The sequence below is a fragment of the Schistocerca piceifrons genome, chromosome 4, assembly GCF_021461385.2.
Source record: "Schistocerca piceifrons isolate TAMUIC-IGC-003096 chromosome 4, iqSchPice1.1, whole genome shotgun sequence".
Classification (NCBI taxonomy): Eukaryota; Metazoa; Arthropoda; class Insecta; order Orthoptera; family Acrididae; genus Schistocerca; species Schistocerca piceifrons.
In genome coordinates, this window is record NC_060141.1 from 39041340 (window position 1) to 39059214 (window position 17875).

The 17875-nt window shown below is 37.6% G+C and overlaps 1 protein-coding gene across 1 annotated transcript in view; it reads left to right on the plus strand.

The window, feature by feature from the left end:
- The window catches only part of LOC124795577 (titin), a 529084-nt gene that overhangs the window by 183984 nt on the left and 327225 nt on the right, over window positions 1-17875 (plus strand). The window contains exons 58-63 of the mRNA XM_047259648.1: window positions 5004-5140; window positions 7755-8016; window positions 14155-14308; window positions 14392-14525; window positions 14732-14963; window positions 15206-15377. Of these exons, the coding sequence (XP_047115604.1) occupies window positions 5004-5140; window positions 7755-8016; window positions 14155-14308; window positions 14392-14525; window positions 14732-14963; window positions 15206-15377 (1091 nt within the window). The remainder of the gene's footprint in view (window positions 1-5003; window positions 5141-7754; window positions 8017-14154; window positions 14309-14391; window positions 14526-14731; window positions 14964-15205; window positions 15378-17875) is intronic.

The following is a 17875-nucleotide window of genomic DNA, read 5'->3' on the forward strand; positions in this document are numbered from 1 at the left end:
AGAATTCAGTCAAATCTCATTGTAAAATTACTTCACTGTACCGAAGTTCAGTCACTGTTAACTACTCTAATGCTTACAATTTAAAAGTCTCAAAATCACCAGCTGATATACTGAAAATGACTAACTACGGAATAAGTATACATAAGGAATATGCCTAACTTGGAACACACATAAACACGAGCGACACTCTGGCCACTTGGTCGACCTTATCCCACCTGCTTCTACTGGCAAAAGACCGTGATACTGGCCCTACGTGCTCTGTCCCTGTATGTATCACTTGGCACTACCTGGGTCACAAGAATATCTGTGAACCTGAAAATCATTCTTTTATACATTCATTTTACAAGCTCTAAATATTCAAAGTGCTATATATACATTATATCATTTTGTACACTTGTATTTGAATGTCTCATTTTTCTTACATATTGCCATATAATCCACTTCCTCATTACATTTTCAACATTGCACAAACTGGTACCGCAACTGCCTGCTTTCTTGCTGGTTTGCACTACATTATTTGAATGTGTTCTTTACAAATATTAACATGCAAACTTCACATTAAATAAACACAGGCAATTAAATACTAGTATAAACTACCCACTAAGAGGCTAGAGAGGCTAAATGTTTTGTGTGTATTTTATAGAACTTCGTTTTGGACACACAGCATTAGGACTCTAAGATTTTTATTTTTAATAAATAGGTTGTTTAATTTATCATTATGCCATATATATTTATTTGTTAGTGGATGTCATACACTAAGAGTTGCTATATCGTGTGCACTGGTAGTGTATCGGTATCTATTGTTGTAGTTGTTGAACGATTTTAAATAGAATTGTTAAAAACTTATTTTGTGAAGAGGTACAAGCAAAGTGATATTTTATAAGAATTATCTTGTTGTGATTTCAGCACTGCTTTCAGATTTATTGTAGCTGTTGGGGACATGATTTTAGTATTTTTGATGAATCGATTCTTAGTTTCAAAAATACTAAAACCATTTTAGTGTCCTGAGGCCAGGCTATTCCTTAGTTCCTCTCTCTCCCCTTGTTGGAAATTCCTGGCCACACACCCTTAATGACATTTATGTTAGGATTAAGGAAACCAGTCAAGTAGATCGCACTATCCAGCCTACACATTCAGGCATGCAGTGTAGGAAAAGCAGGTGATAGACGTCGGTTTATTGGTAGAATACTGTGGAAACGCAGTCAGTCTATGAATGAGATTGCTTACAGATCACTCGTGTGGCCCATCTTGGAATATTGCACAAATTTGTGGGACTCGTACCAAGTAGGACTAACAGTGAATACTGAATATATAGAGAGAAGGGTAGCATGAATGGTCACAGGTTTGTTTGACCTGTGGGAGAGTGTCACAGAGATGCTGAAGAAACTGAACTAGTAGACTCTTGAAGATAAGTGTAAACTATCCTGAGAAAGCCAAATTATGAAGTTTCAAGAACTAGCTTTAAATGGTGACTTTAGGAATATATTACAACCTCCTGCTTATCACTCACTCAGGGATCATGAGGACAAGATTAGATTAATTACAGCATACACAGAAGCACTAAGCAATCATTCTTCCCATCCTCCATACATGAATGGAACGGAAAGAATCCATAATAACGGGTACAATAGGATGTACACTCTGCCATGCACTTCGCAGTGGTTTGCAGAGTATAGATTAGATATAGATGATTGTAAATAAATCTCCAGTACTGGAATCTACAAAGGCATCTTAGAATGTTGTAAACCCTGGGGTCTTATTGTAGCAACATCATTTTTATGTGTGGAACTATGGATTGTGTTTGGTGATTGCTTCATGAAAACCTAAACTAATAATGCAAATTCTGTCATTGAGCCCATGGCTGTAAAATGTGATTGTACTTGCTGAGATAATTGAGATAGAACAGATGAACTTAAACAGGTGGTTTTGAAACATAATTTCAAAATATACTTTGGAAATAAGTCAAGAAGAAACAAACAGATGTTACTTCATAGTCAGATATAAGTTATGGAGCTAACCACAGAATTTTGAAGATCCAGAAGCCTTTAGATATGAATGAAACGAGAACATTATCGTCTTCTGTTATCTTTTTTCCCCTGATGTTTATCCTGTCTAATAACAGGGTAGCCAGCTGCCTTTCCTGACACCACAGTTGTGAAGGTAACGTAAGTGAGGGAAATTGTGTGTGCCACCTGTACGTGAATTGTATAAACTTTGTCCTGTGTGTCTTCGTATTTTAACTGTTTATGTATTGTGTTCTCTGAGGTGGAATTTGAGGACCAGCCAAGCATTTGCATAAATTAGTGTGAGGAAACTGCCTAAAAACCACACTCAGGCTGACCATTGTACCAGCCAACAAGTCATTAATCCAACTCACGGATTTGATTCAGATTTGGCTCTGGCTGAACTCACTGTCTTGCAAGCTAGTGCACTGCATGTTATGTTGTACGAGCAGCTCACGTACAAAAATTGTACATTCATAAAATGTCAAGTCTGTAAGAAGGAAGAATTACTATTTTCAGTTATTAAATTTTAGAACTTTCTGATACGGATCTAGCTCCAGAGTAGCTACGCTTGACTATTGTCTGAGTCAGCTATAATCTATCGGGAACTAAGCCTCTCCTTAAATTTTTGGATTCAAAGTAATGTGTTGTAAAGCTAGTCAGCAGGTCCATTTAATTGGTGGGAAAGTCAGGGTTTTTGAATGGTTTCCTCCCTCTCGCCTTTTGCTGGTATTACTGTACGAGATGTCTGGGGAAAATGGATGAGACAGTCATTCGACCAGAGTAGAGTTGAATGGCAGATATGTATTTACTGACTCATGTGCTCCAAGCAGGTACTACCAGTGCTGTTGTAGGAGTCTGTGAGAAAATGGAGGAAGCACTAATTTGACAAAAAAGAGTGAACAGACTTTTATGGCTTGTGCTGTAGTATAACTGTGTGCCACATACATAAGCGTTTCTTTTGTGGATACTGTTATGTTTGTAATCAGTAAGAAAATTATTTTTGGTATCTACTGTCAGAGTTTGTGTAGCCCTGTGGATAAGTACCAGATTACAAGCCAAAAGGGTTGTATTTCAGTTCCAACTATATGTAGAATTTGTTCTGTTAGTTTTCATTTATTTCATTCCTTCATCTTTTGCAATGATTTTAGGAGAAGACAGCTTTAACCTTGTTTGTCAGAATGAAAGGTAGATGTGCAGCAGTTATTTTAGAAAGCAGAGATCGGATTTTTATTTTCCCCTCCTGTATGAAAATAATGGTTGTTTGCGAGTCACTGCATGTTTAATGTCTTTAAATCTTTTAACACTTCTGGCCAGACTAAGTAATCCTTCTTTTTACATAGAAAAACTTTTATTTTATTGTTCTTAATCTGTTGTTCCTGCTGTTCCATTAAAACCAACATTGTGACATCATTTTAAATTCTGTTGAGGTATCCAAACCTTTCCATGCCCTTCTTATAGTTAGAAAACAAAGTTCACTAGTATTGTAGCAAACACTAATCCCATGTTATACATGATTCACTTTTATGAATGTGGACATGTAATTAACCTTTATTCAAAAGACAGCATTCTATTCCCTCTGAAGCACACACAAACAGCAATTTTTGAAGATTTTTATGTTTAAATGTATCACAAACTTATGACAAAAATAGAAAAGAGTCAGCTTCATCCATCTATTTGCAATTCCTGCACTCCCTGTTCAACCAGAGGGAGCCAGAGACTGAAATCGTATGAAACCTCTGCTCCATGACCAGCACTACTGTATGCTTCATTAAGAGCATAAATTATTACCATTCTGTGAGTCACTTGTGAATGAACTTCCTGGGTGTCTATCTAAGATGATGAAAGAAAACGCAAAAGCTGAGGTTCCTGTGATTTATACTTGCATATCTTTGGAGCTATGGTTGACTATTTTTCCTTTAGCTACTTCTATATCAGTCCAATGTAGAAGTGGCAGCATGGAAGAGGTGACCACATTTTTAATGTTATTAGTGAAACTGACTTATAACTCATCAATTATCATAGTAGAATAACATGAAGCAAAGAGAAAATTCTGCTGTGGATGTTTTTGTATGCACCTACAAAATTACTGTCTCTGTTGGTTGCTACATCAGAAGTATCTGCTCTGGTGGTTTCTGTTTCAGCAGCTGGCAAGAATAAATTAATCTTCTATAGGGGGAGACAACTGTCACACAATCCAAGAAATTAATCCTCTCCAAAAAGAGATAGAAGGGCTTTTTAATTTTGATTATTGAAGGAAAGGTCTGAAAGCCACTGTATAATCCAAAATGGAGAATATATAGTGAACCAATGTATCTACTATCTCCCTCTCTATATAGCATACAGCTGTGTTCTAGTTTCTTTCCTTCTATTTACCTACTTTCATTATGAGTAGTGTATGGGAAGAATAGTAATCAATAAGCATCTCTATTAGCATGAATTTGTATGATTTTACTGTCATAATCATTGCACAAGATGTGTAGGAGGAATGTTTGTGGATTCATAATGGAACTTGTGCTGTGTGATTTTGAGAGAAAATTTCTATGTAATGCACAATGCATTTCTTGTGTCATCAACCACTGTAGTTCATTAGTCATGTACGTGGCATTCTGCAGGAGACTAAGTAAAATAATGATGATTCTTGCAGATGTTTGAATGTTCTCTTTTTCTTCTACTGGGTAAGATTGCCAGATTTTCATCTTTTTTTTCCTTACCTCTTCATTAATTGCACAAACAAAAGTTATTGTGCTGTATACAAAACTTGAAGTAGAATGGATATCTAGGTACATAACCTTCAGTGTTTTCATCTCCCCATGAAAAATCTACAAATGTTGTGTTACACGAACAGTTGCTTGCAAACTATTATGAAGTATATTTTATCACTTACTGCATTGCAGTTTTTACTGTATGATTATAGATTCACAGATTACTCAGCCTCACTGACTCCTGAGTCTGGTACTTGAGTATTGCATAAGAGTACATTATATTATTCTGTTGCAGCAAAACGAGACGTTGTGTTGGAATCACAGTTGCCACAAGGAATAAGTGGTGAAAAGTTGAAGGAACTGGAGAGAGGACCACTGACAGAGGCTCTCCCTGAAGAGGCGCCAGCATCACCTCCGAAGTTCATAACTCAGGTTTGTTAGTGATTCTAATTGTGTGTATCAGTATAGTACTTCGCTGTTTAGTAAATAATTAGAAGCATATATCAAATGGACTTAGACGTAGAAAGTGTGACAACAGGCCTTTGAAAGGTACAGCTTTCATTGGACAACAAAATGAGCAGTGGGTGAGTTTAAGAAACATCAGGAACTATCATTAAATACTAGAAAGTAGACAGTACATGTATGAAAGATGGCTGGAAATCTTTAAACAAGAGTATAAGTTTTGAGTTTCTTTCATGCAGTAAATATCCATAAAATAAAATGTTTGTAAATGTGTAAGGAATCTCAGGACAGTACAGAAGTACAGATTTAGAGATATAAATTTCAGAAATTCTTCTTGAAGTCCACTGAGCTGTCTGAATGACTAGATAATATGATTTTGTCAATTTTAGAAGCAAGAACCATGTAATTATGTAAAGTAAGATTGCATATCAAGAGATAAATACATAACACTGTAACAGAGTGGTTGAGTGATCTTGTATATTTTTAATCTGGTTTCACATGTTATTTTATTGAGTAGATTTCTTTGTCAAGGTTTACCTTTAAATTTCAACCTCATACAGTGACAGACTAGTTGATGCATTGGATGCATACTTCACAGAAGTTTTGTTCAAACCCAGGTCTCGTCATCCTCATTGAGTTTCAAATGGTTTTCCTGATTCTCTTTTGGCAAATCTAGGAGTGATCTGTGTTTGGCTATGTTAAGTTCTTCTATCAACTGAGTTTAAGCTTGATGTTTAATGACCTCATTGTTGATAGGATGGTAAGCTTGATTGATCCCGTTTTGTTTTGAATTTCCAGTTTTGACGAGTCATTTCACATTTTGGTTATTATGTTTATTTTTGTAAGTATGAGTGTTTCTTTGTTGTTGTCAAAAGATATACTGTGAGAGACAAATGGTATTTTGACAAGATAATGGTATAAAATATAAGTTAGTGTATGGTCATCAAATTTCAGACTGAAAGAAAGTCAGGTAAGATTACTGCAGTGCATGAAGTTCACATTATAGGAGATGAAGAAGGAACACTTCCTAACTGATTTCAGTAAGTCAGGAAACATACTAAGAAAATAAAGTGTCATTGAATCTTAAGCTTTTGCATTTTCTGTGAAGTAATTATTTTTAAATTTGTGCAGACTCGTAATTTGAACTTTGTCAGTTATGCTGCTCTCACTCCTGTCACAGTAGATTGGTACATAGGTTCCCCTCCTCCATTTTACTTTGTATCCTGTCAATTTCAAATTCATTCATCACATTGCATGCAGTAGAGAGAGAAATACAGTGTCAGAATATCTGAGCTATTCAGTGCTTAAAATCAATATTGTGTTGTTATGGCGAAGAAAGTTAATTTCAAAATCATGGTCCACAGCTAATGACAGAATGAAAAGTGGTTTAATATGTGATGTAGATGTGTCATAAATAAATTTGAACAGTAATAATTCAAATTTTACTTGAAGTGGAAAAACATATGGTCATTGTTAAATGTATTAAAAAGTAAACTGTGATCCAAGCTGTTATAACTGAATATCTGTTTTGAGAAGTGAAGATGACAAAAGAATTTCGGTAAAGGTATAAAAAGATTTTAGTGTTTGAGATAAGGGACTCAAAAGGGCAAAGATTTGCAAGTAATAGGAAGTAGTGTGTGTGTGTGTGTGTGTGTGTGTGTGTGTGTGAGTGAGTGAGTGAGAGAGAGAGAGAGAGAGAGAGAGGGAGAGGGAGAGGACACTGCATCTGTTGTTTCCACATTTTTAATAATTTTCGTTCCTCTTTTCTATTCATATAACAAAGAAGATTGTTGTACAATGCCCTTAAAGGTTTATTTCATATATTTTATGCACCTTCCCTCTGCCTTCCCTGTCTGTGTCAGTCTGAACTGACACATCGCATTATTACCAGTGACATTTCTCTTATTCAGTTCATATTATTTCTGAAGCATTTAATGTTATCTTTAGTTTCATGAATATCACTGTGTTCCCTCCACATCTATATCATTGGATTGTCTGTACCAATATTTCATCCACATCATTAGGTCTGTGGCCCCTCTGCATCATTTTGTCTGGCACTCCTCTTTCCTTACTTTCCAACGGCAGTTCCATGTACTATGAACTGTCATTCTAACTATATCTTTGCAAATAAAAACTACTGCAGCTTTCTCTTGTCCACATGGTTCGGTGTGTTGTCAGTGTGCCAGTTAATGGCTCAGATTGGAACCCTCAGCTTCACAGTGGATGTGAGTGAATGCTTCAGCTCCTGTCGGCGACATTTGTATAACATCAAACAGTCTTTCAAGCTTGGCTATACACTTACCTCTAGCTCTGTGCAACATGCAGTAGGAATATGGGGGTAGCAAGTTTCAACAGTCTGTGCAGCTGTGGAGTCCTGTTATGTGTGTAAACAGACACATAATTAATTTGCAAGTTGCTGTGTTTGAGATAGCTGTGTTGAAACTTTGAACATACCTAGGTTCAGCATTATTGGGAGACCTAATATGCACTGAAAATTCCTTAACAAAAACAGAAATAGAATTAGATATAACTGTATAGTTTATTCCTTGTTGCAAGTAACTTTTGTTTCATTTTGGTATCACAGATCACATCAGTGGGCATTGGTGAAGGTGAACCTGTCCACTTTGAGTGTCGTGTGGAGCCCCGAACAGATCCAAAGTTACGAGTGGAATGGTATCGTAATGGGAAACCGTTGCCATCTGGACACCGCTTCCGTACAGTCTATGATATGGGCTTCGTATCCCTCGATATATTGTACACCTATCCTGAGGACTCGGGTGAATATGTGTGTCGTGCTGTCAATGACCTTGGAGAAGATACAACAAAGGCAACAGTGTCTTGCAAAAGTGAGTTCACAGTAGGTTGTAGTGACACATTTTTCATGTTATGTTCTCAGAAATGTGTACACATATAAGTATTTCATGAGAATGTATCTAATGTCACAATACAGAAATAAGAAATGAGGGTAACACTGGTAGAATGGAAGAAAAATGAGTGCTATCTACTTTTTTTTCTAGCAAAAAGTGATGAGTAGATTCTGCTTCAGGTGATGCTTATAGTTAAGGATAACATCATGATGTGGAAATACTGTAAAAGGAAGACTTGTTCAGAAAAACATAAATATATATTTAACTTACCAAACAAAAGCACTGGCAGGTCGATAGACACACAAACAAACACACAAATTTAGTGTGTCACGTTTTGCCATATCTCGATTGTGGCACTGTTGTGCTCGAAAGTGAGTCTCTTTCAAGAACTGGCAGTGGTAGCTAATTATACTAGGAGACGACTTTGGCTTGTGTCTGTGTATGTGCAGATGGATATGTGTGTGTGAGCGAGTGTATACCTGTCCTTTTTTCCCCCTAAGGTAAGTCTTTCTGCTCCCGGGATTGGAATGACTCCTTACCCTCCCCCTTAAAACCCACATCCTTTCGTCTTTCCCTCTCCTTCCCTCTTTCCTGACGAAGCAACCGTTGGTTGCGAAAACCAGAATTTTGTGTGTATGTTTGTGTTTGTTTGTGTGTCTATTGACCTGCCAGCTCTTTTGTTTGGTAAGTCTCATCATCTTTGTTTTTAGATATATTTTTCTCACGTTGAATGTTTCCCTCTATCATATAAATATATATTAGTAAATATAAGGTGTGTCACGTTTTGCCATATCTCGATTGTGGCACTGTTGTGATTGAAAGTGAGTCTCTTTCAAGAACTGGCAGTGGTAGCTAATTATACTAGGAGACGACTTTGGCATTTACGCATTGGAACTGATTTCCTACAATGATAGCTCTCAGTGTTATGTGCCAGCTATCCACTGTCACATTTTAGCACAGAAAACTGCAGTTGGAACAGTGCATCGTGTAATTTGTGTGTGTTCTGTCACTGACTTCAGTGTTTTGAGAAGGTTGTTGACCAATGTTTCCTTGAATAATGGACTTTTTGAGGTTGTGGTGTGGTTAGGACTTCAGTTCAGTTGAAGATCTGCCTGGTGTTCTCTTGTTGACTACTTAACACCAGTTGCTGACACAGCATTGTGCATTTGCACCATGTCTCATGTTGAGTGCTGACAACATTGATCCAGGAAAAATGTAAGTAACAGCACTTTTGAAGCACCCTGTGACGTCTCTGACACAGCTCTACTGCAGCTGACAGCTGATCAAGAAACATTGCATGACATGTCATAAGCATCAAATAAAAAGGTATTTCAGTCAGCATATAGTGATTATATGTTCACTGGGTATAAAAATGAGCACAATGTTTGGATGCAAAATAACAGAAAGATAGACGTAATGATTACTGTTAACTTTGATAGTCTGCTCAGTTAGATTTACCATTCAAAAGGATAATTGCTAAACTGTGTGAGAGAAAATGGAACGAATAGTTATTTATCATGTAAAATGTCATACTCAGAGAAAGCTTTTGTGAGAAGCTGATTGGTCTTCCAGTCTCTCACTGGTGCTGTAGAGTACATCTCATAACAAACTCTTCCAACTGACCAGGAACAGAGTGTACCTATAAGCTCATGACAAAATGGGAAGTTAATATGAAATATGTGGGTACCAGTTAAAGTGTCGCAAAATGTTTGACTAGCACTCATACCCTACTTCTTGTCCAGTCACTGATAAAGTCAAATTTTATCACATTTTTAGCTTAATATGTGAGGAAGTTGTTGTATTTAATTCGTATTTTCATAGAAACTGATACTATTGTATTGTTCACCATTTGTATGTGAAGTGAGCAGGTGCCACTGTCAGTAGATGTTTGGGTGATATGGATTGGTGTGGAACAGTTGAATTTGTTAAGATGATTTATTTCAAACAGATTGCAGAAGATTTACTAAGCATCGTCCTCAGAGACACATTGATAAGGAACAGACTAACAAACATTTTTCTTTTTAATGGTCTAAATATTCCAGTGCACATGAATAACAGAAATATGAAAAGTCATAATAGATATGACAGTACAATTTATATTTTTCTTCTCATTGTTAACAGGACTGGCCTCTGTTTTGCTTGAGTTGAAATGTTTCTTTCTCTATTTTTACAATGGCAGGTTAAGCAATCATTTTCAAAAGGCAAATAACACAGGAAAAGCTAAATTTTTAATTTTATTGCCATTTTCATGTAAAACTTGCAATCAACATTTTTTAAAATTTTGTACCTTATGATAATATTGATGTTAGTCATTTGATAATTTTCTATTTTTCTCATGGAGTCTGAGTAAAATTTGAAATTTATATTTCTTTAAACATTTAATGACACCACCCATTAACAAAGCTATTGTTGAGAATAAAAGAGCAGTGGCCGTAGGGCAACTTGTTTTCTTAGGACTTCTAGCCAGTGTGGTATGCAGAAGAATGATCAGTTGAACTGTTCCACAGTGACCAGCACCACACAATCTTTATCTAGCTGCTACATTAACTCATTACAAGTGGAAAAGGGGTGGGTAGTGTAAACATAATAAAAAAATGTTGCTTTTGTTACCAGTGATTGCACCCGTTGTAGGTGTAGGGTTGCCAATGTCTACAATTTTGTTATACTCCACAGTGATTGCTGACCAACAGCTGATTATGCCTGCAGAACTGTCACATTGAGTGCCACTGTAAACTCCAAACTAAGGCTAAAGGAAGCACTGTTTCAGGGCACTGTTGGAGTCCAGTGGATTCATGATCGTTAACCAGTACAAATTGAAATAAAACTTTTCCAGCAATAAGCACTTGATTCTCATTCCCCTTGACCCTATCACCCAAACAATCCACAAGATGGCAAGATCCCTCTCCTCCTTGCCATGTAGTAACTGGAGAGATTAAGATCCAGAATCATTTAAAGCTACAAGCAGCACCTTGCAGGCAGTCATCCTATTGGAGGTTAGTTCTCACAATATTGAAACACTGGTAATTTCATTTACACCATTACGTGACTGCACACGCAAAATAATTGTATTGAAATACCTCTGGCCCCAAAAGCCTACACTCTTCTGAGATACGGTGCATTTTATGGTTAGTTAAAAGTAGTTTATCACCTAAAATGTCTTTATGATCACTGTCTGTGAAGTATGGAATCAAGCTGCTTCTCTTGGTTGCTAGATTACACTGTTTTGAAAGTCATATGATGATGAACTGTTGTTAATGTTCCCACTGAATGAATCTCTGCTTTTTTTGACTGACACCTCCAAACTATTGTCTGTAGCCTCCCATCCTACATTTAAGACACCACTCACTTCCTTCACTGGTTTTCCACAGTTCCTGTCCCATTACCTCCAGTCTCTTTGTTTGTCACTGTGGATATGATGTCCCTGTACACCAACGTCCCCCATCCCCATGGCCTTGCCTCCATCCTCCTGACACCAAACCCACCACCTCTTCCTAATCCTCCTAGCCAACAATATCATGAACCACAATTATTTCACTTTTGAAGACCAAATCTATAAAAAAAATTAGTGGTACTGCCATGAGTACTTACATGGCACCATCCTACACCAACTGCTTTATGGGCCATCTGGAGGAATCCTTCCTATTCAATTAACACCTAAAACCTCTTGTCTGGTGTGGTTTCATTGATGAAATTTTTGTGGTCTGGACTCTGCCTCCATAACCTTAACACCTACTCCAAAATACAATTCAGCTAGTCGCTCTCCCCTCTACATTCCACCTTTCTAGACGTCGATCTCCACCCTTCAGATGGCTCCATAAATACGTCTGTTCATATCAAGTGTATCAGCCACCAACAGTACCTCCACTTTGACAGCTTTCACCTGTTCCACAACTCTTCCTTACAGCCTTGCCACAAGTGGATGCAGCATGTGCAGTGGAAAGGAGGATTTGTTCTATCCAGATCTCCCATGCCATCTCCTCCTATGTAGCAGTAAACCTGCCCATGAAAAACTCAATCACATTCCTTCATCAGGGCTTTGACTATCTCTAGCCATGCCCTGATATGAGGGATATCCCACTCAAAAGTCCTACCCACATGTCCCAAAGTAGTGTTTCACTACTCTACGGAATGTCCATGTCCATCCCTATTCCACTCTGCCTCCCACTCTTGCACCCCATAGGTCATTCCATTGTGGTTGACCCAGATGCAAGGTCTGTCCCTTACACCCACTCGCCACCTCCTAGCACAGCCCAGTCATTTCACACCCTACAGAAGACAGGACCATGCTTGAAAGTAGCCATTGCAAATGTAAGCTATGCTGCAATTACTGTGTGTCATTCTTTGTGGACATGACAAGTAATTAGCTGTCTTCTCACATGAATGGACACCACCAAACTTGATCATCCAGTTGCCAAACGTGCTGTGTATCACAGTACAAAAGACTTTAACAGTTGCTTCGCTATGTGTGCCATCCAGCAGAAGTTTCTTCAAACAGTGCAAATGGAGATTGTCTCTCCAGCGTATCCTGTGTCCTCTCACAACACTCCTGGCCTAAACCTCCGCTAACTTGTTTCCACTGCCTCACCTTACTTTTTCCCTTCTCTCTTATTTCCACACAACTCATTCACTGTGCAGGTTACATGGTGTACTTCCCTCTCCTATGATCTTCACCCCCTTCTCCCATTCGTGCATTCCCTCCTTGTGCCTGCCCCCTCTCCATTTTCCACTCTTCTCCCTACCTCTCTTCCCTCCCTTCATCTCCATTTTTCTTTCCTTTCCTTTTCTCCCCTCCCTTCCTCCTCCTCTCCCCCTCTATCTATCTCTTATATGCTCTACCCTGTGAACTCCTTTCATGTTGTTTAGCTGCTGAGTCATCTGTCGAAAGACCTGCCTCACACTGTTGGCCGCAGGTGTGTCTGTTTGGTTGTCTGTGTGGTTGTGTGTGTGAATGGGTATACTTTTGGTAGAGAAAGAGCAAGATCTCAGAAGCTAGTGTAACTGCTGTTTTCTGTTGTATGTTTCTTTGGTCCACACACCAGTCAGCTATAGTTGAGTGGTTGCCATTCCTTTCTTTATGTAGAAAAGAAATAGATATGTTTCTGCATATTGATTTGGTAACTCTGTTTCTCCATGTAAATTGCTAAGAATACAAATTTGAGATACATGTTCTATTCGTCACTAAATAGTAGCTGTTACATGTGAACCTATATATAAATGTTACCATGAAAACAATCAATTTTTGACAAAAGAATGTAATTGGATTGATAAAAAAATCTACTCACCAAGTAGCAGCAGAACACACACATAAAAGATGATTATAACTAGGCAAACTTTAAGAGCCAGTGGCCCCTTCTTCAGGTATAAGGGTGGAAGGGGAAGGAAGAGGGGTGAAGGAAAAGGGCTGGAGAGGTCCAGCAAAAGGGGTAGATTTAGGGAAAGTCAAGCAGAACCATGGGTCAGGGGAAAGAGGTCGTGATTGTCATGTGCAGAGCATGTTCTGCAACAGGATATTGTATGTTGGCAGTATACACCCTGTGTCTATGCCCACTCATCCTAACTGATAATTTAGTGGTAGTCATGCTTATGTAAAATGCCAAACAGTGTTTACATAACAGCTGGTATATGACATGTTGTTTCACAGATGGCAATGTTGATGTTGCCAAGGTTCTTCCCTAGAGTTAATTCAACAATATCATAAATCTCTATCATCAACTGAAGTGAAATCATGGCAGATAAAATATATATGACATGTGAAATAGTAAGGGAATGTCTGATATGGTTGAAGAACTGTTTGAACAATTTTAAGAATTATAATATTCAGGAACTATTGTGAAGAGATGTGAGCAGAAAGAGTGCACTTTTTTTGTCTTCTATTTTACTACCATGTACACCTCATTCATTATTTTCATGAAGAAAATACTATATACTTCACCTTTGATTGCATTTATAAAAAAATATCTCTTAAATAAAATGTTATAGCTTTAAAATAGAAATTATTCTGCTCTTATTACACTTACAAAGCAACCAAACCAAACTCAAAAATCATAACTTAATATCAAGAAACGTTTGCTGTTCTTATCACACTTCTGGGTGGACTAATTTCTAATTTGTTTCTAGAGCTGCCAACAATCATTCTACAGAACCAGGTTCCTAAGGGAATGAAAAAGTCTGAAGCCCTTATGCAGATGGAAGCCACCATAAAGAAATACACATCAGAAATTCATTTGACAGAGGATGATCTTTATGATCCTGATAAAAAGCAACCACCAAGGTAAGCTTAATTATGTAAATTATTATGAATGCTAATATTCTTTCCCCACCATATTTTATAATATTTTGCATTTATATGTACAGATTTGTGACCCAGATACAAGATCAGACAACACTAGTTGAAATGCAAACTACGAAGTTTGAGTGCCAGCTGGCACCTGTTGGAGACCCAAACATGAAAGTTGAGTGGTTTCTGAATGGAAAACCACTTCCTCACAGTAAGTGGTACTTCTATTTTAATGTTATTTAGAACAGATACTATTACAACATGGTGCATAATCAACATTATTTCAGTCAGGCATCTCCCTTTGTTGAACTGTGAATAGTAAAACACTTTATTTCATGAGTTCTGTCCTTCATTTGAATTTGTACTGTAAAGTAGAACATCACAATACGGCAACTCATTTTTATTTCTTTCCTACAGAAAACCGTTTCACACCAATCTATGATTTTGGCTATGTAGCCATGAATTTTGGGTGGGTGTATCCTGAGGATAGTGGAGAATACTTGTGCAGAGCAACCAATCTGTACGGTATGGACGAGACTCGTGCTGTAATCAGAACTGCTGGGAAACCTGGCATTATCTATGAATCTCAGTTACCAAAGGGAATGAAGAGCATTGAACGTATACGTGAAATGGAGGCAGCTTGGCAAATGTAAGAACTAATTTTCTGCCTTTGTGTGGTTTCCATTTTTACAGCTTTGAAAATGTAACAGACATTTAAGCTGTTCAATGATTAGTCATAGATGTAGTATGATTTTGTCCTCTTTGTATCAGATAGGTGTTCATATATATGTGTCTGTACATGTACTCGAGATACCATAAAAGTGAAAATGTGATACAGTTGTAGGTAATTATGATTTTTTCCAAATAATTTATGTTTAATCACTATCACAGAGCACCTGAAGAACCAGAAGAAGAAACAAAACCTCGTTCTGCACCAGTTTTTGTTACAAAACCTGAACCATACACTACTGTTGAAGGAGAACCTGCAAGATTCTGTTGCCGAGTTACTGGACATCCCCGTCCAAGGCTTATGTGGGTTGTTAATGGGCAAACTGTCGTTAATGTAAGTTCTAAGAATTAAATCATCCCTTGCTCCTCTCACTAAACACACTCACACACACACACACACACACACACACACACACACACACACACACACACTGTATTTAATGCAGAAGATGGATTTGAAAGCCAACTCAGAAATCTTTGTTACTGTAGATCCCTCTCAGTGCCACCATAATCACATGGATGAAAACGAGAGATAAGAGAAAGATGCTGAGAAAAGAACACGTTATTCAGAACATAGCTCCAGAGGTATTTTACTTTAGGAAAAGTTGTCATTAGGGCTTGCATTGTAAGTAACTGACTCTCACACTTTTAAAATGACATGATTTTCTTCTATAATTTCAAGGACAGATTCAGTTATGGTGGATATTATGTATGATCCAATTATGAACTTCCCAAGTCCTTCGATTATATAGATACTGTAATTTTACTTGAAAGCGGATGATCGATATTGATTGTATCTCCATTGCCTAATCTCCATAACATAAAACAATGACTCACATTAAAAGATCTATTAATAGAAGTGAAACTGGACTTATTATGTGAAGGAATCAAATATTCCACAGTAGCTTTAAATGTTCAGTTCTTTGACTTTACTTATGTTACAGACATAGACAAACAATTCACAGAAGATATCAAAAAGGTTTTTTAAGCTTTTATGTATACTGATAACATGAACAATACTAATTATGCTGCCTAAATTGCCATTACAATCAGTAGCCTAGTAAACAGTTGAAAATGCTTTAATTTGGCACAGTGTAGCATTTTTTTTTTTTTTTTTTTTTTCCCCACTGCCCATATATATTATGCTAGTCCAAACTACGAACAATGACATATAGGGTACAGAAGAAGTTGAGAACTGCACACATTAAATGAACAAGTTAGTCCAAAACTTTTTTGTATAGCAAATTAAAAGTGAGTAAACACAGCATTAATAAAAAACCTCAGACTGGTCCACAAAGCACCTTGAAATATATCTTATTCTATTAGTGTACTGATAGAAATGCACACATATTTTGCTAATCACTCCATTATTTTTATAGACTCATATAATGAAGCAACAGCCAAGACCATATGAGTACTTTATCAGTAAGAATTGGCAGTAAGCATACTGCATACAAGTTTTTTTGCAGTTGCCTTTTTAAAAACTTCTAGAATTGTTCAGCTCATTTAATACTATGCTTGTCCTTTAATTTCTTTGAGGGACTGTAGTATAAAAATATTTAATACACAGGATTTCCATCCTTCTACATAATACAGTGGATTTTTGTATTTTGGGGTGAGAATGTGTAACTGGTTACCCATAGTCATATAGGAGGTAATACAAATTCAAATTTAAGAAAGTGACCCATCATTAGCCTCTCCTCCTCCTACTACTTCAACATCTGGGTTATAGACTCCCATCTTCTGTTAGAACATTAGTATTTCTCAGCCTTTCTTTCTCCCTTTCCTTCTATTTCTCAACTGCATTTTTATTTCCACCTTTCATTTCTCTTCCTCTTTGACGCATCTTTACTTCTCAGGCTGTCCCTTCTATATGCTGTGAACTGAAGTTAGTACAGTGTTTAACAGTGTGCTATCTTTGACCTCCTACTCTATCGCTTACCTTTATTTGTGATATGACTAACAACGAGCTATCTACCAGGATGAATGGCCACTATAAACCTGTGGCGAAGAGCAAAGTGGACCATCCTGTTGCACAACATGCAGCTGAACATAAAATGCTTGATTTCAATGGCTGCTTCACAAGCTGGGCCATCTGTGTCTTGCCTTTCACCATCAGCTTTTCTGAACTCTCAAAATAATGCCGGCCCCAACCTATGGTACCCTGTCTCCACAGCTTCCACCCAAAAGTTTCTGCCCCCTCTGTCCTATCAGCTCCTCCCAACTCGTGTCCCCACCCTCATAGTCCACTGCTCTCTACCAATGCACCCACTGAGCTTCTCCCCTTCTCTGCTCCTCTCATTTCTTCTCCTGTTTTTCCCTTCCATTCCTCGCAGCCTCTCCCTGATGCCTTGGATAGCCTTGTTTGCCATCTCTAGTTCCTGCATGCTCTGCTGGGCAGCATCGACACCTCTTCCCCTACTTGTATCCTGCTATTCCTCCCCTTCTCTGCTCCACAATGGGTTGATGTTCCACTTCGACATGTTTAAGTTTCAGTTTGGTCTGAGGAGCCAGAGATAGCAGTTATTTGTGTGTGGGATGTGCTTACTTGTGTGAACACATGTGTGTTTCTTTTCTCTGATAAACATTTTGGCCAAAAGTTTAATGTGTATCAATTGTTTTGTTGTTCTTGTCCTTAACTTAATGTGTCATCCTTATGGTGCTTAACAGTCTATCTTTTTCATAATTATTGAGATTCCAGCCTGGCCTTTCCATTGTTTCACTCTTTCTTCTTCATCTTTGCCTTCTTTCATTGTCACAACCTGTGGGGCATTCTCAACCTAGGGTCTGAATGTTCTGTTCCTCACTTTCAACCTTCATAAAGAGATATGC